Raw genomic sequence first — 18,072 nt, 5'->3', positions numbered from 1 at the left:
AGTTAGCAGCAAGAAGAAGAGCGTCGTTGCCTGCTCCAGCTGTGAGGCGGAGGCTAGTTCCGCATGCAAAGAGGCCATCTGGCTTCGCCGCCTCCTCAACGACACCCGGCCCAACACCAATCTACTGTGACAATCAAGGCTACATCGCCTCGAGCAAACATCACAAGATTAATTCCCGGACGAAACACGCACCACGCTGGGAGACACGTCCAGTTCTTTCCATGTTCTTGTGATTCCAATCTCGATAATGCAATCTTAATTGAACATCACAACAGCCTGGAAATCGAGTCCACTGCTTCATCCAACCAAACAATCTGATCTCGTGCACAGCATGAAACAAACATTCTCTGTGCCTCTCCTGATAGAGCCATACAGAACCTTCTCATGTCCAGCCACTTGATTATTATATGCAGTACACTCAAATACGTCCAGGTAAATCCCGAAATCCTCTCAAAGTAGGCTAAAGGAGATACTTTGTCATCTTGCCAAAAGCCCCTTAGAGAGGGCTTGGGTGAGTTGACAAGGTGTAGTTTTGGTCTTTCCCTTGAACATTGTAAGATCATGGACCTCACTTCACTACAGTGTCACCTTTAGCCCATTACAATGCTGCATAAAGGGATCACTGCGTTTGCTCATTGTGGCGAGGGCGCAATGAGAAAGGTGACACTCCGGCCTGTGCCTACATCAGCTCCGTGAATCGCAACAAGGATTTCTTTCTTCTCGTGACAGAGGATTTTAGGATCGCGCCAGGCAGGGATCAGTTCGTCTGCATGATCGATATCTTCGGCCGTGGCAGGCAACTGGAGAATGCCGAGGAATTGCTCGTTTGTGCCGGATGCTCTGGTTTGTAGGGTTTTGGTGGCATCTTGCCGATCGCATTACGATATGTTTTGGGCATTGGATCGACATATGTCCTGGCAAATCGCTCCAAGAGCGTGTTTAAAATGGAAATTGGCGGGAAAGCGATGTGTTTGTTTTTTATTCTATCTAGCTGTGCTTACGAAAGTCTCCACTATCTAAAGGTAAGAGCTTTGGAAAAATAATTTATTTGTATATGTAACTTAGTCAAGTCAGCCTCGCAACCTTTGGAGAAACTTTCAAGTCATGCCGATGAGCTCTCTCAGCTTCTGGATGAGACCACGGTCGTCAATCTGGAACGCTTTCGCGATCACGTCGTCATTGATTGGAGGATTGGAATCAAACACCGCCTTGGCCACCTGAGTCGCCCCGGGGTTTTGGCTGTTGAAGCCAGCCATCGCAACCGCAGGCTCCTTTCCAACATTGAGCTGGAAGTGAACGAGTCCCCGAGGGAAGACGAACAGATCTCCGGGATAGAGCATTTGGGCGAAGAGCTTGTTGTCCGGCAATGTGGTGACGCTCTCTACGGGCTGAAACAAAGGCCCAGGTCATGGTACACTAAAATTAACAACTTTCTGACCTCGTTGGGCTTTACTCGTAGCACGGCTGATAATAATCTCTACATATACCGAGATGGCCAAGGATTTCTATTCTTAGCCTTATATGTGGACGATACAATAACTAGATACAACTCATCCACCACATCAAGGCCTCTCTCGCTGCTAGATTTGAGATGACGGATCTGGGAAACTTGCACTGATAAGCAATGTGGAGTACTTGAGCTCTCCTAAATACATCCATGACATAAAAGCTTTGGACAACTTTGAGCCTACTTCCATAGGAGTAGCCACCGGATTAGCGTTAAGCATAGAATACCTCTGGAGAAGTTTGACATCAACCTCTGATGACACTCCCGAGGAGGAGACCACAACACTGTACCGTTCAGTGGTCGGGAGCCTCATCTACTTGATGGTCTCAACTAAGCTTGACCTCGCATTCAATGTGGGAGCAGTCTCAAAGTTCCTGGACAATCCATCACCCTCACATTGAGCCGTTGTGAAGCAGATCATGAGGTATATGAGTGGCACAAGGAAATTCACACTAAAATATGCAAGAGGAGATGGAGACAACGGCCTGGTGGGATTCACAGATGTAGACTGGGCAGGAGATCCAGATGACAAAAGATCCACCTCAGGGTATGTCTTCATGTATAACCATCACATGGTTAGTTAGTGTTCCAAGAGGCAATAGATCACTACGATGTTCTCATGCAAATCTGAATACATCACAGCTGCAGCAGCAGCGAAAGAGGCCATCTGGCTTAAGACATTGCTGCAGGACCTCGGGATTCAAATTCCAGCAGTCAAACTCTACTGTGACAATATGTCGGCAATAGCATTGACTCGGGATGTGAGATTTGAATCCGTTTCAGCATTCTGGCACCCCTGCAAGCTTGAGACTTCAGTATATAGAGAAGGGAAAAAAATTTGCAAACCTCTTCGTCACTTTTGCAAGCCGAGCTGTGTGTCTTGGCCGGTTGTGGGAGGGAAACAGCCGATTCATCGAAAGTAACATGCGTTGACTCTTCGGGCGCTTCAAGAGATAGAGAGATCAGCAACACCTCACCAAAAATTCCAAGCTACATTCTTACCTCGTGTACTTAAAGAAGGAGAGGACGTTGTGAGCCATGATCTGCGGTAAACTTGCGTGATTAGTGCTTGGATCTTATTTTCTTTCCTCGCAGAGAGTTGATTCCACTGGTGGACAAGGCATGGGTTATGGATATGGGTGGGACTTTGGTTGAGCAGCTAAATTCTACTCTCTAGTTCGTGGAATGTTACTCTTAAGATAAAACTATACACTGACCGATCAAACCAGTGAGGCTGACTGGGCAGTTAAACGTTTTTAATATTGCAACGGACTTTGCAGGCTCAACTCACAACAGCGGAAGGGCTCCTCGAACCAGGCAGCAGCAGAGGACATCCACATGACTAATAATGCCTCTCAACTCTACATTATTAACAGCACTACACAATTGGGCACCATAGATGGAACAGGAGTAGTACAAACGATTACATCTTGGTCAGCCAAACTATTCTTTAATAATGTGGTGTATTGTTTAGATTTTTCCTTGACAAAATGGTGAATGAAAGTTAGCCATTGATATTTTTTCTTTGTTTCTTTGCAATGGCAGGGAATTCCAAGAGTTCTTGACCGCCTCATGTCTGACTAGGATGCATATGCTACTTACAACACTCCTATCAACAACCAGAATCACGACCAAGTCATGCCAGCATGGGTGCCCGACTTTGCCCAACAAGTCCAAGAGCTTTAGAATGCACTGCCCACGACCACTGATACTGAGGTCAGCTGACTGATTGACATGCTCACACAGCAGCATAGGAGTATCTCTCAGTTCACTCCCACCACCCCAACTGGATGCTTTCCTAGATTGCACTGGTGGGACAAATTATAAAACTTTTTAATATCATAAGTTTATTGCATTAAACTAATTAATAAAGTGGCAGCAATAAACATTCTATTTTGCCCATGACAATGATGCAAGCAATAATCACAATGACTAAGACTATGTATGTCTCATGACTATGTGAGCAACCATCCTTCTAACAACACAGTTGTCTGCAAAATTGATAACCTACATAGACGTACCTTTGGTCAGTATACCCATGGTTTATTTGTATCAGCAATGGACCTACACAATCCATAATAATTCCGTTAAAACTCTGGTGCCAAGCAATTTAGTGTCAAGTTTTTACCAAGACCGTGTAAAACTCGAGTTTCACTGAGACCAGTTCTTACCATCAAAACCAAGGTCGTCATCATCTACACACAGAAAAGATGATTTTGACGGCTCTAGACAAGCCCGGTAAAAGAAAACTTCCGAGACGACTTGGCAGCAAACAAATCAGATTGTGTTACGCGGACAGCAAGAGTAAAAAAATGAAATAGAAGGGAAGAGAAGACCGTGTACCTAAAATCGTGCACGATTCACGACGAAGTCATCCAAAGGACCTCGCCTCCCCTCCTCCGGCTATAAAATGCCTGCCCCTCCCTCATATAGCTCCATCAGTCTTTTCCAAGCTCGCAAGATGGCTCATCTTCGTTTTGTTCTATCCTTCCTCCTAGCAATCAGCTCCATCTTGTTTGTGCATGCCGCGGATGAAGATATGCTGCAGGACTTTTGCGTTGCAGACAATGGCTCCAAGATCAAAGTGAACGGCGTGGTCTGCAAGGCGGCCGCCGATGTGAAAGCCGAGGACTTCAAGTCGAGCCTGCTGGCAACTCCCGGGAACACCGACAACAAGCTCGGCTCCAACGTCACGCTGGCGAGTGTCAACAATTTCCCCGGTCTCAACACCTTTGGTGTAGCTTTTGCCCGCGTCGACTATGCTCCTGGCGGCACCAATCCCCCCCACGTCCATCCCCGAGGATCCGAGCTGCTCTTCCTCGTGCACGGGAACCTCTTAGTCGGATTCGTCACCACCTTGCCGGACAACAAGCTCTTCGCCCAAATGCTCTATCCTGGAGATCTGTTCGTCTTCCCTCGGGGACTCGTCCACTTTCAGCTTAACGTTGGAAAGGAGCCTGCGGTTGCGATGGCTGGCTTCAACAGCCAAAACCCCGGGGCGACTCAGGTGGCCAAGGCGGTGTTTGATTCCAATCCTCCAATCAACGACGACGTGATCGCGAAAGCGTTCCAGATTGACGACCGTGGTCTCATCCAGAAGTTGAGAGAGCTCATCGGCATGACTTGAAAGTTTCTCCAAAGGTTGCGAGGCTGACTTGACTAAGTTACATATATAAATAAATTATTTTTCCAAAGCTCTTACCTTTCGGAAACTTTCGTAAGCACAGCTAGATAGAATAAAAAACAAACACATCGCTTTCCCGCCAATTTCCATTTTAAACACGCTCCTGGAGCGATTTGCCAGGACATATGTCGATCCAATGCCCGAAATATATCGTAATGCGATCGGCAAGATGCCACCAAAACCCTACAAACCAGAGCATCCGGCACAAACGGCATGGCACGCAGCAATTCCTTGGCATTCTCCAGTTAGCTGTGCCTGGTGCGATCCTAAAATCCCCTGTCACGAGAAGAAAGAAATCCTTGATGCGATTCACGGAGCTGATGTAGGCGCAGGCCGGAGTGTCACCTTCCACGCTCCCATCCGGGACTTTCTCGCCCTCGCCACAATGAGCAAACGCAGTGATCCCTTTATGCAGCATTGTAATGGGCTAAAGGTGACACTGTAGTGAAGTGAGGTCCATGATCTTACAATGTTCAAGGGAAAGACCAAAACTACACCTTGCCAACTCACCCAAGCCCTCTCTAACCCTCAAGCATGTGTTAGAAGAGGCTTTTGGCAAGCTGAGAAAATATCTCCTTTAGCCTAGTGCGTGTTTTGTCCGGGAATTAATCTTGTGATGTTTGCTCGAGGCAATGTAGCTTTGATTGTCACAGTAGATTGGTGTTGGGCCGGGTGTCGTTGAGGAGGAGGTGGCGAAGCCAGATGGCCTCTTTGCATGCGGAACTAGCCTCCGCCTCACAGCTGGAGCAGGCAACGACGCTCTTCTTCTTGCTGTCAATTGCATTGTGAAGGCTAAACAATATAGCCAAAGCCAGCCCAGTAAGCTTGACTCGTGGCCTTAAGACTGTAAGGAAACATATCTCGTAAGACACGTTTAAGTGCTTGCCAATGTTGAGGTCCAGGATTGTCAAGTTCTTGCACAAAGTGGAATTCAAATGGATTAGCGCACCTTCCATGGCGTCCATATCCCCTCTAAAACTAGAAAAAAACTCACTTCAACAAGCGAACGAGGCATTTTCCTAGGCTATAGCATTGGCTTACAAAGTCTACAATCCTGTCTCCAAGACGCTGATCATCTCACCAGACGTGCATTTCAATGAGACTGCATCACGTCAAGTGGGAGAAAATCTGCCTTTGCCAGTGCTGCCCACTTCCCTCTGCAGCCTGCTCTAGCACCACCGGCTCTTGTCCCTCCTGCCCTGCCCGGCCCTCAAGCCATGCCCAATCCGAACGACCTGCGAATCTTCGAGACTCACTGCAGCCGCTCCTCTTTGCAGATCTTCTCGCCAGAACAAGGGCAAGCCACCACCACGGCTGATTGCTCGCAGCTGTACACGACATCCCTGAAAGTTTTGTGGAGACTTTACTTGCTGGAGTGGAACTTCTGGGAATTCCAAGCGGCTCTCAAGTCTCTTGAAGTTGACAGGGAAAAATGGAAAGTTGCCTTTATCATTCCCCACACCTTGGTGAGACGTCCCCTCCTGGACGCATGCTGGGTGTGTGACTGTAATGGGAGGGAGCGGAGGTGCGAAAGAATGGGAAAAGAAGTGGAGGTGAAGGATTTGGAGGAGAATTCGCCGCCAGATGGAAAGAGCCTGACGTGTCTCCTTGCGTGACGTGTCAGCCACGTGGCTGTCCGCCTCTTCAATCATGATCGTGGTTGTCCTCGGAAGGGCCGGAGGGTGGCGTGGGCTGACCCTGGATGAGCATTCTCCGGGAGGTCCTTTCGAGAAGAGTGTGGATCTTGTTAGCAACAGGAAGGCGCAATTCGAAATTGAAAAGCTCGGCCTGTTGGCTCATCACCAAAAATGAGCCTGGCCTGGAACAATCGATATTGCCGCTGATCATGATCACCAATGTGATGGCAAGAAGTATCCTTCCACGATCCATTCCAGCCACAAAAGCACTAAACGTAGTGATGATATCGTTGTATAAGAACCAAGAGCTGTGCTTGCTCTGCTACGATTGGATCCAATGGGCCTCCAGTGTTTTATATTCATTCACATAGAAAGTTCTCCACCGGGCTTGGTAAACAGTCAAGTCCTTTGCACGTGCCATCTGTCAAAACAAGACTCGTTAGCTTCCAAGCCAGAACACTCTACGAGCAGTTTTTCAAAGTCCTGCACAAAAGACAGCTCGCCATTTGAAGTCTATAAGCTCTTGGTACCAAATTACCTGGATTTCCAGGCAGCCTTGGTGCAACTTTGCATGGGCCAAGAGCATGACCTGACCACGCAAGTCTACAAATGACGCTAGATTTGCGTGATGCAGCCAAGGAGCAACTTAGAAATCTATCACGAGAAAGAAAATAAAATTTTAAAAGCTTTAAGAACTTTCTAAGACAACACCCTTTCTAAGAATGTACTTTAGACTAGTCTGAAACCCATGCCGCATTCGCACTTTTCAATGTTGTCCAGCGCGAATTGAGCCGGATAAACGTGGTAGCACGGCTCCATCGTCTCCCTCACCGAGCAGACCACGCTCTTGTTCTGGTCGCACACGAACTGCACGGGCCGCACGCCCTCCAGCCCCGCCGCCGAGTAGCCAAACGTGGATGGCGGGCTCGTCACCAGGACATCGCTCATCGACAGCAAGTAGATCTCCATCACCGCCTGTGCGTCGTGATCCAAGTTCCCTGTGTTTTGCACGCCCTCCACGCTCGGCTGGTGGATGGACACCGAGGAGCCGTCCGCTAGATCGTATCCCAGCACCTTGCTCTTGAGCGTCTCCGAGTACTGCAAGTTGAGCGACACCACCAGCACCGCCACCTTCTTGCTGTTCTTCCTCACCGACGATCTGGGAGCTCGCTCCTGGGTGGTGTTTGCGAGCGCGCCTTGTTGCACCAGGCAGTCGAACGTATCCTCGGCGAGGTTGGGTGGCGAGAACCAGATGTGGCTTCGCAGCTGGACCCCGACTAGAAGCTCGGCCTGGGCCAGGTACGCGTCGTAGTACCTGGCCGCCTTGTCCCGAAGTCACTGGGAAGCAACAGGTACCTCACCAGGAGATGGAAGATGGCCTCCTGCTGTGGGAACCATTCCTCGAGCTTGCTCCTGAAAGCCGGGACGTTGTAGAGTGCCGGAGTGAAGTACTGGCCGGAGGAGAGGACGATCCACCGCGCGCTGGAGTTAAGAGCTTGCTGTTGATCTTGGCAGAAGAAGGCCTTGTCCTGGTCCCTGTAGTTGTAATCGAGATAGGCCACCAAGCTCACGTCGACGCCGCGGCTGCAGTTGGGCGATCCCACCAGGCTTCCAATCCACTTGGAGGCGTCCCACGGCGCCAACTCGAGGTGCTTCCAGCTCGACGGCAGCAGCCAGGAGCTGGGTGGAAACGGCTCGCAGAAGAGCGTGTCCAGGTTCTCCAACCTCGCGATCAGCATCGTCCTGTCGGTGAGCAGCGGGTAGAGAAACGCTGCTACTATAGCCACCATCTTGTTGCCGATCCCCTGGCTGGCGGGAACGTAGACGAGGTAGCCGCATGTACTACAGTTCGCGCACTGCTCGGGCCCCGGAGCGCACCTCCCGCGCAAAGCCTCCACTCTAGGATTTTCCTTTGGAGCGACTCGGATGGCTCGAAGCTCGTCGATCTTCGGCGGCTGTAGAAGTCGTACTCGTTCCTGCTCCTGCAAGTGTCGCTGCCGTTGTAGCTTGTGGTGTTGTTGCTGATCCGGAAGTTTGATCCCAGAGTTCGGCTCCGGGACATCATCGCAGAGTCGGAATTTATGTCGAGAACCCATATGAGTAGCAGTGCTGCAGCGGAGAAGAGGAGCACGAAGAACAGCAAGCTCGGGCTGTAACTTTTCATCCTCCGATCCTGGAAAGTTGCCTCCCGAACTCCACCTCAATGCAAAAAATTCCTCTTAGTTGGTGATGGTGATTACTAACCTGAAGATCAGAAAGAATTAAGATTTGAGCAACTAAGAAACAATTCCGTGGCTTACCATGTGGACGGGACACGCGACCAAATACTCAAGACGAAGAAGGAACTCACAGCTCCAGCCAATTGACTTCGTCGCTCACCATCTTTCTGGTGGAGTCTCACGGTACTGGGATGAGAGCGGTATCCAAGGATCTTCCACACGAGCTCGCCTGGAGCTGTCCTTCAAGCTGTTCTCCGTGAGCTCTTTGTTGCTATCCGACCGTAGCAGGGTTTCCACCACTTAGTCCTTCAGAACCAGCCCCTCCAACCGGTTCTCCGAGAGATCCGAGCAAACTCAAAGAGTCTGCCCAAGCTGAGAGACAAGATACAGCCCACACGTGCTCCTCCGAAACGTTGTTCGAGCACTTCCAAGCCCGCACACCCATTTGGATGGCTGAGAGATGTAGAGCCGAGAATGACATTCCGGAGTTTGCTGCTGGACGGGGGAGTGAGACTGTTGAAGAGCTCCTGGAGAGCCACGCAGTTGCGAAAGATCCCATCGTGCCAAAGGCCTAGCAGCTCGATGTACCCCCGAGAAGGACGAGCCAGAGATCATGTTGCCGGCTCGTGATCGTCCAGCTGAACTGATTCCCTGACATGTCTAACACCCTGAGCAGTTCCCTCTAAACAGAAGAGATACCTGTCCTGTCCGGAGTTCAATCTCCAGTGAGGCTAGAACTTCCACGCTGTGAAGCTTCTGATGGAACAAAACCTTGATTTCTTAAAGGAAGATTCAGCAGCAGCTACGTGCGATTTAAACCAGTTTCTAATGAAGGCTAGACACCAAAGACACGAAGATGAGCCGTTTGAATAAAATCAAAAAGGTGTCATACCTCAATTAGCGTAAGAACCGGAAATACCGCGGCCTGAGCAATTTACACTGGCCTCCGCAAAAACTGCTTGAAAAGTTTACCCTTCGCGACTCAAATATCACGTCACAAACGCCACAACAGCTTTCCACCGCTCCAATTCATTCTCGCCTTTGCAGCCCCCCTAGCAAACGGGCTGTCCAAACGCTCGGCCTACGTCCCAGCTACATGCCTGTAAAGTGAAGAGAATATTAGCAATCTTAACAGCGAGAGTTCACCTTGAAGTTGACTTGGTCAGATTTTTTAAGAACTTCGATTATGTCGTTGTTGAAGAGATTGTCAAAAAGGCCATCAGTTCCCAAAACAATGATGTCCCCCTTGCAGACAGGGATCTTGAATTCCTGTAAACGGAAAATTAGCGAAGTTAAGGGAAAAGCAAGAGTACCTCTGCAACCGTCGGATGGTCACCAAATGTTCCAACTTGAAACGGAAAGTTAAAACTATGCTGCATGGGCTCCGAGCTTGCAACTACTTGCCAATTGCGAACTATGATGAACCCAAGTCTCCCAAGTTTGCTGCGTACATGTCTGAAATATATGACCCGACTCAGCCTCAAACATCAAATCCGACTAGCTTACTTGCTCAAACAATGCAGCCACAAGGACCGTTGCTGATCCCTGGGCCTTTGTACTGCCGGCGGCTTTGACAAGCACGTCCTTGGGGTCCGGTTTCCCTTTGCTGTTTACAACCAATGCCTTACAGTGTCCCATAAGCTCCCGAGAATACATCCCCGAATCAATGCCTGAAAACCAGTAAAAACTCTTTTGAAGAAACAGACTCAAAGAAAGATTTGTCTTACCTTCTCCGGCCCAGCCCCCAGAACCATCAGCAACACCCATCCAGGAGCCTTCTGTGACGAAGGCATCTTCACCCCCTCTTTGAGCCTGTAAACAGCAAAGCTTAGAAGATCTACAAAAATTAGCAAGTAAGCTTTGCACCTTCTCAGGATGGGGACGCATCGCCGCAGCATAGTCGAGTCGAAGCAACCTTAAAAGCAAGAACACCATGAATTTCACCAATAGCCACGCGAAACGTAAACAAGCTCACTGGCTGGTAGAATCCGTTTCAGCATTCTGGCACCCTTGCAAGCTTAAGACTTCAGTATATAGAGAAGGAAAGAAAAATTGCAAACCTCTTCGCCATTTTTGCAAGCCGAGTTGTGTGTCTTGGCCGGTTGTGGGAGGGAAACAGCCGATTCATCGAAAGTAACATGCGTTGTCTCTTCGGGCGCTTCAAGAGATAGAGAGATCAGCAACACGTCACCAAAAATTCCAAGCTACATTCTTACCTCGCGTACTTAAAGAAGGAGAGGACGTTGCTCGTTGTGAGCCATGATCTGCGGTAAACTTGCGTGATTAGTGCTTGGATCTTATTTTCTTTCCTCGCAGAGAGTTGATTCCACTGGTGGACAAGGCATGGGTTATGGATATGGGTGGGACTTTGGTTGAGCAGCTAAATTCTACTCTCTAGTTCGTGGAATGTTACTCTTAAGATAAAACTATACACTGACCGATCAAACCAGTGAGGCTGACTGGGCAGTTAAACGTTTTTAATATTGCAACGGACTTTGCAGGCTCAACTCACAACAGCGGAAGGGCTCCTCGAACCAGGCAGCAGCAGAGGACATCCACATGACTAATAATGCCTCTCAACTCTACATTATTAACAGCACTACACAATTGGGCACCATAGATGGAACAGGAGTAGTACAAACGATTACATCTTGGTCAGCCAAACTATTCTTTAATAATGTGGTGTATTGTTTAGATTTTTCCTTGACAAAATGGTGAATGAAAGTTAGCCATTGATATTTTTTCTTTGTTTCTTTGCAATGGCAGGGAATTCCAAGAGTTCTTGACCGCCTCATGTCTGACTAGGATGCATATGCTACTTACAACACTCCTATCAACAACCAGAATCACGACCAAGTCATGCCAGCATGGGTGCCCGACTTTGCCCAACAAGTCCAAGAGCTTTAGAATGCACTGCCCACGACCACTGATACTGAGGTCAGCTGACTGATTGACATGCTCACACAGCAGCATAGGAGTATCTCTCAGTTCACTCCCACCACCCCAACTGGATGCTTTCCTAGATTGCACTGGTGGGACAAATTATAAAACTTTTTAATATCATAAGTTTATTGCATTAAACTAATTAATAAAGTGGCAGCAATAAACATTCTATTTTGCCCATGACAATGATGCAAGCAATAATCACAATGACTATAACTATGTATGTCTCATGACTATGTGAGCAACTATCCTTTTACACAGTTGTCTGCAAAATTGATAACCTACATAGACGTACCTTTGGTCGATATACCCATAGTTTATTTGTATCAGCAATGGACCTACACAATCCATAATAATTCCGTTAAAACTCCACACATAAAAAGTCTCTGGTAGAAGAACAAAGCAATTTAGTGTCAAGTTTTTAAAACCGTGTAAAACTCGAGTTTCATTCTGACCATCAAAACCAAGGTCGTCATCATCTACACACATAAAAGATGAATTTGACAGCTCTAGACAAGCCCGGTAAAAGAAAACTTCTGAGACGACTTGGCAGCAAACAAATCAGATTGTGTTACGCGGACAGCAAGAGTAAAAAATGAAATAGAAGGGAAGAAAAGACCGTGTACCTAAAATCGTGCACGATTCACGACGAAGTCATCCAAAGGACCTCGCCTTCCCTCCTCCGGCTATAAAATGCCTGCCCCTCCCTCATATAGCTCCATCAGTCTTTTCCAAGCTCGCAAGATGGCTCATCTTCGTTTTGTTCTATCCTTCCTCCTAGCAATCAGCTCCATCTTGTTTGTGCATGCCGCGGATGAAGATATGCTGCAGGACTTTTGCGTTGCGGACAATGGCTCCAAGATCAAAGTGAACGGCGTGGTCTGCAAGGCGGCCGCCGATGTGAAAGCCGAGGACTTCAAGTCGAGCCTGCTGGCGACTCCCGGGAACACCGACAACAAGCTCGGCTCCAACGTCACGCTGGCGAGTGTCAACAATTTCCCCGGTCTCAACACCTTTGGTGTAGCTTTTGCCCGCGTCGACTATGCTCCCGGCGGCACCAATCCCCCCCACGTCCATCCCCGAGGATCCGAGCTGCTCTTCCTCGTGCACGGGAACCTCTTAGTCGGATTCGTCACCACCTTGCCGGACAACAAGCTCTTCGCCCAAATGCTCTATCCTGGAGATCTGTTCGTCTTCCCTCGGGGACTCGTCCACTTTCAGCTTAACGTTGGAAAGGAGCCTGCGGTTGCGATGGCTGGCTTCAACAGCCAAAACCCCGGGGCGACTCAGGTGGCCAAGGCGGTGTTTGATTCCAATCCTCCAATCAACGACGACGTGATCGCGAAAGCGTTCCAGATTGACGACCGTGGTCTCATCCAGAAGTTGAGAGAGCTCATCGGCATGACTTGAAAGTTTCTCCAAAGGTTGCGAGGCTGACTTGACTAAGTTACATATATAAATAAATTATTTTTCCAAAGCTCTTACCTTTCGGAAACTTTCATAAGCACAGCTAGATAGAATAAAAAACAAACACATCGCTTTCCCGCCAATTTCCATTTTAAACACGCTCCTGGAGCGATTTGCCAGGACATACGTCGATCCAATGCCCGAAATATATCGTAATGCGATCGGCAAGATGCCACCAAAACCCTACAAACCAGAGCATCCGGCACAAACGGCATGGCACGCAGCAATTCCTTGGCATTCTCCAGTTGCCTGTGCCTGGTGCGATCCTAAAATCCCCTGTCACGAGAAGAAAGAAATCCTTGTTGCGATTCACGGAGCTGATGTAGGCGCAGGCCGGAGTGTCACCTTCCACGCTCCCATCGAGGACTTTCTCGCCCTCGCCACAATGAGCAAACGCAGTGATCCCTTTATGCAGCATTGTAATGGGCTAAAGGTGATACTGTAGTTAAGTGAGGTCCATGATCTTTCAAGGGAAAGACCAAAACTACACCTTGCCAACTCACCCAAGCCCTCTCTAACCCTCAAGCATGTGTTAGAAGGGACTTTTGGCAAGATGACAAAGTATCTCCTTTAGCCTACTTTGAGAGGATTTCGGGATTTACCTGGACGTATTTGAGTGTGCTGCATATAATAATCAAGTGGCTGGACATGAGAAGGTTCTGTATGGCTCTATCAGGAGAGGCACAGAGAATGTTTGTTTCATGCTGTGCACGAGATCAGATTGTTTGGTGGGATGAAGCAGCGGACTCGATTTCCAGGCTGTTGTGATGTTCAATTAAGATTGCATTATCGAGATTGAAATCACAAGAACATGGAAAGAACTGGACGTGTCTCTCAGCGTGGTGCGTGTGTCGTCCGGGAATTAATCTTGTGATGTTTGCTCAAGGCGATGCAGCCTTGATTGTTGCAGTAGATTGGTGTTGGGCCGGGTGTCGTTGAGGAGGCGGCAAAGCCAGATGGCCTCTTTGCATGCGGAACTAGCCTCCGCCTCACAGCCGGAGCAGGCAAGGACGCTCTGCTTCTTGCTGCCAACTGCATTGTGAAGGCTAAACAATTTAGCCAAAGCCAGCCCAGTAAGCTTGACTTGTGGCCTTAAGACCGTAAGAAAACGTATCTCGGAAGTACCAAAAGACTCGTTTAAGTGCTTGCCAATGTTGAGGTCCAGGATTGTCAAGGGTTCTTGCACAAAGTGGAATTCGAATGGATTAGCGCACCTTCCATGGCGTCCATATCCCCTCTATAACTAGAAAAAAAACACACTCCAACAAGCGAACGAAGCATTTTCCTAGGCTATGGCATTGAACACAAGGCTTACAAGGTCTACAATCCTGTCTCCAAGGCGCTGATCATCTCACCAAACGTGCATTCCAATGAGACTCCATCACGTCAAGTGGGAGAAAATCTGCCTTTGCCAGTGCTGCCCAATACCCAATCCGAACGACCTGCGAATCTTCAAGACTCACTGCAGCCGCTCCTCTTTGCAGATCTTCTCGCCAGAACAAGGGCAAGCCACCACCACGGCTGATTGCTCGCAGCTGTACAAGACATCCCTGAAAGTCTTGTGGAGACATTACTTGCTGGAGTGGAACTTCTGGGAATTCCACGCAGCTCTCAAGTCAAGGAAAAATGGAAAGTTGCCTTTATCATTCCCCTTCACCTTGGTGAGACAAGCGCCTCCTGGACGCAAGCTGGGTAAATTGATGTGTGACTGTAATGGGAGGGAGCGGAGGTGGGGAAGAATGGGGAAAGGAGTGGAGGTGGAGGATTTGGAGGAGAATTCGCCGCCAGATGGAAAGAGCCTTGCATGACGTGTCAGCCACGTGGCTGTCCGCCACTTCAATTATCGTGGCAGCACCCGGAAGGGCCGGGAGCTGGCGTGGGCTGACCCTGGGTGAGCATTCTCCGGGAGGTTCTTTCGAGAAGAGTGTGGATCTTTTTAACAACAGGAAAGTGCAATTCGGAATTGAAAAGCTCGCCCTGCTGGCTCATCACCGAAAACGAGCCCGGCCTGCAACATTCGATGTTGCCGCTGATCATGATCACCAATGCGATGGCAAGAAGTATCTTTCCACGATTCATTCCAGCCACAAAAGCACTAAACATAGTGATGATATCGTTGTATAAGAACCAAGAGCCGTGCTTGCTCCGATACAATTGGATCCAATGGGCCTCCACTGTTTTATATTCACACAAACAGCACCGGGCTTGGTAAACAGTCAAGTCCTTTGCGCGTGCCATCTGTCAAAATAAGAATCGTTAGCTTCCAAGCCAGAACACTATATGGGCAGTTTTTCAAAGTCCTGCACAAAAGACAGCTCGCCATTTGAAGTCTATAAGCTCTTGGTAGCAAATTACCTGTTCCGTGTATGTCGGATTTCAAGGCAGCCTTGGCGCAACTTTGCGTGGGCCAAGAGCATGACCTGACCACGCAAATCTACAAAAGACGCTAGATTTGCATCATGCAGCCAAGGAGCAACTTAGAAATCTATCACGAAAAAGAAAATAAAATCTTAGAACTTTCTAAGACAACACCCTTTCTAAGAATGTCCTTTAGACTAGTCTGAAACCCCACCGCATTCGCACTTTTCAATGTTGTCCAGCGCGAACTGAGCCGGATAAACGTGGTAGCACGGCTCCATCGTCTCCCTCACTGAGCAAACCACGCTCTGGTCGCACACGAACTGCACGGGCCTCACGCCCGCCAGCCCCGCCGCCGAGTAGCCAAACGTGGATGGCGGGCTCGTCACCAGGACATCGCTCATCGACAGCAAGTGGATCTCCATCACCGCCTGTGCGTCGTGATCCAAGTTCCCTGTGTTTTGCACCCCCTCCACGCTCGGCTGGTGGATGGACACCGAGGAACCGTCCGCTAGATCGTATCCCAGCACCTTGCTCTTGAGCGTCTCCGAGTACTGCGAGTTGAGCGACACCACCAGCACCGCCACCTTCTTGCTGTTCTTCCTCACCGACGATCTGGGAGCTCGCACCGACGATCTGGGAGCTCGCACCGACGATCTGGGAGCTCGCTCCTGGGTGGTGTTTGCGAGCGCGCCTTGTTGCACCAGGCAGTCGAACGTATCCTCGGCGAGGTTGGGTGGCGAGAACCAGATGTGGTTTCGAGGTATGCGTCGTAGTACCTGGCCGCCTTGTCCCACACGAAGTCACTGGGAAGCAACAGGTACCTCACCAGGAGATGGAAGATGGCCTCCTGCTGTGGGAACAATTCCTCGAGTTTGCTCCTGAAAGTCGGGACGTTGTAGAGCGCCGGAGTGAAGTACTGGCCGGAGGAGAGGACGATCCACCGCGCGCTGGAGTTGAGAGCTTGCTGTTGATCTTGGCAGAAGAAGGCCTTGTCCTGGTCCCTGTAGTTGTAATCGAGATAGGCCACCACCACCTCGGGGAAGCTCACGTCGACGCCGCGGCTGCAGTTGGGCGAACCCGCCAGGCTCCCAATCCACTTGGAGGCGTCCCACGGCGCCAACTCGAGGTGCTTCCAGCTCGACGGCAGCAGCCAGGAGCTGGATGGAAACGGCTCGCAGAAGAGCGTGTCCAGGTTCTCCAACCTCGCGATCAGCATCGTCCTGTCGGTGAGCAGCGCGTAGAGAAACGCTGCTACTATAGCCACCATCTTGTTGCCGATCCCCTGGTTGGCGGGAACGTAGACGAGGTAGCCGCATGTACTACAGTTCGCGCACTGCTCGGGCCCGGAGCGCACCTCCCGTGCAAAGCCTCGTACTCTATGATTTTCCGTTGGACCGACTCGGATGGCTCGAAGCTCGCTGATCTTCGGCGGCTGTAGAAGTCGTACTCGTTCCTACTCCTGCAAGTGTCGCTGCCCTTGTAGCTTGTGGTGTTGTTGCTGATGCGGAAGTTTGATCCCAGAGTTCGGCTCCGGGACATCATTGCGGAGTCGGAATTTATGTCGAGAATCCATACGAGTATCAGTGCCGCAGCGGAGAAGAGGAGCACGAAGAACAGCAAGCTTGGGCTGTAACTTTTCATCCTCCGATCCTGGAAAGTTTTTCTTCGTCGCCTACCGAACTGCAAAGCCTCAATGCAAAAAATTCCTCTTATTTGGTAATGGTGATTACCAACCTGGAGATCAGAAAGAATTAAGATTTGAGCAACTAAGAAACAATTCCGTGGCTCACCATGTGGACGGGACACGCGACCAAATACTCGAGACAAAGAAGGAAGTCACAGCTCCAGCCAATTGGCTTGTCGCCACCTTCCTCACCATCTTTCTGGTGGAGTCTCACGGTACTGGACGAAAGTGGTATCCAAGGATCCTCCACATGAGCTCGCCTGGAGCTGTCCTTCAAGCTGTTCTCTGTGAGCTCTTTGTTGCTATTCGACCGTAGCAGGGTTTCCACCACTTAGTCCTTCAGAACCATCCCCTTCAACTGGTTCTCTGAGAGATCCAAGCAAACTCAAAGAGTCTGCCCAAGCTGAGAGACATGATAGGGCCCACACGAGCTCCTCCGAAACGTTGTTCGAGCACTTCTAAGCCCGCACACCCATTTGGATGGCTGAGAGATGTAGAACCGAGAATGACATTCCGGAGTTTGCTGCTGGACGGGGGAGTGAGACTGTTGAAGAGCTCCTGGAGAGCCACGCAGTCGCGAAAGATCCCATCGCGCCAAAGGCCTAGCAGCTCCATGTACCCCCGAGAAGGACGAGCCAGAGATCATGTTGCCGGCTCGTGATCGTCCAGCTGAACTGATTCCCTGACATGTCTAACACCCTGAGCAGTTCCCTCTAAACAGAAGAGATACCTGTCCTGTCCGGAGTTCAATCTCCAGTGAGGCTAGAACTTCCAGGCTGTGAACCTTCTGATGGAATAAAACCTTGATTTCTTAAAGGAAGATTTACCTGCGATTTAAACCAGTTTCTAATGAAGGCTAGACACCAAAGACACGAAGAATAAAATCAAAAGGGTGTCATACCTCAATTAGCGTAAGAACCGGAAATACCGCGGCCTGAGCAATTTACACTGGCCTCCGCAAAAACTGCTTGAAAAGTTTACCCTTCGCGACTCAAATATCACGTCACAAACGCCACAACAGCTTTCCACCGCTCCAATTCATTCTCGCCTTTGCAGCCCCCCTAGCAAAC

At 49.5% G+C, this 18,072-nt stretch overlaps 3 protein-coding genes across 3 annotated transcripts; 2 read left to right on the top strand and 1 right to left on the bottom strand.

Moving 5' to 3' along the window:
• Positions 1 to 1,065: 1,065 nt before the first annotated feature.
• On the bottom strand, positions 1,066 to 1,820 carry LOC112342739 (germin-like protein subfamily 1 member 10). The gene is made up of 2 exons (XM_024665005.1): positions 1,692 to 1,820; positions 1,066 to 1,388 (listed from the first exon to the last, which is right to left on the bottom strand). Exons 1-2 carry the CDS (start codon positions 1,818 to 1,820, stop codon positions 1,098 to 1,100), a joined length of 420 nt encoding a protein of 139 aa, XP_024520773.1. The 3' UTR covers positions 1,066 to 1,097.
• Positions 1,821 to 3,952: 2,132 nt separating this feature from the next.
• Positions 3,953 to 4,696, top strand: LOC112342747 (putative germin-like protein 2-1). Its single transcript, XM_024665025.1, has one exon. The coding sequence runs from the start codon at positions 3,969 to 3,971 to the stop codon at positions 4,632 to 4,634; it is 666 nt and encodes a 221-aa protein (XP_024520793.1). The 5' UTR covers positions 3,953 to 3,968; the 3' UTR covers positions 4,635 to 4,696.
• A 7,522-nt stretch (positions 4,697 to 12,218) lies between these two features.
• On the top strand, positions 12,219 to 12,970 carry LOC112342746 (putative germin-like protein 2-1). The gene has a single exon (XM_024665024.1). It carries the CDS (start codon positions 12,235 to 12,237, stop codon positions 12,898 to 12,900), a length of 666 nt encoding a protein of 221 aa, XP_024520792.1. The 5' UTR covers positions 12,219 to 12,234; the 3' UTR covers positions 12,901 to 12,970.
• The last annotated feature ends 5,102 nt before the right edge of the window (positions 12,971 to 18,072 follow it).

Source organism: Selaginella moellendorffii, unplaced genomic scaffold, assembly GCF_000143415.4.
Source record: "Selaginella moellendorffii unplaced genomic scaffold, v1.0 SELMOscaffold_117, whole genome shotgun sequence".
Lineage (NCBI taxonomy): Eukaryota > Viridiplantae > Streptophyta > Lycopodiopsida > Selaginellales > Selaginellaceae > Selaginella > Selaginella moellendorffii.
This window is presented reverse-complemented; position numbering and strand designations above follow the sequence as displayed.

What these genes read in the sequence shown, in the direction of transcription:
- LOC112342747 (XM_024665025.1), top strand. Translation starts at nt 3,969, where the DNA reads ATGGCTCATCTTCGTTTTGTTCTATCCTTCCTCCTAGCAATCAGCTCC.
- LOC112342746 (XM_024665024.1), top strand. Translation starts at nt 12,235, where the DNA reads ATGGCTCATCTTCGTTTTGTTCTATCCTTCCTCCTAGCAATCAGCTCC.
- LOC112342739 (XM_024665005.1), bottom strand. Translation starts at nt 1,820, where the DNA reads ATGAGGCTCCCGACCACTGAACGGTACAGTGTTGTGGTCTCCTCCTCG. An exon ending in CGGTGGCTACTCCTATGGAA is followed by an intron (nt 1,389 to 1,691) that starts GTAGGCTCAAAG and finishes CCTTTGTTTCAG; the next exon opens with CCCGTAGAGAGCGTCACCAC.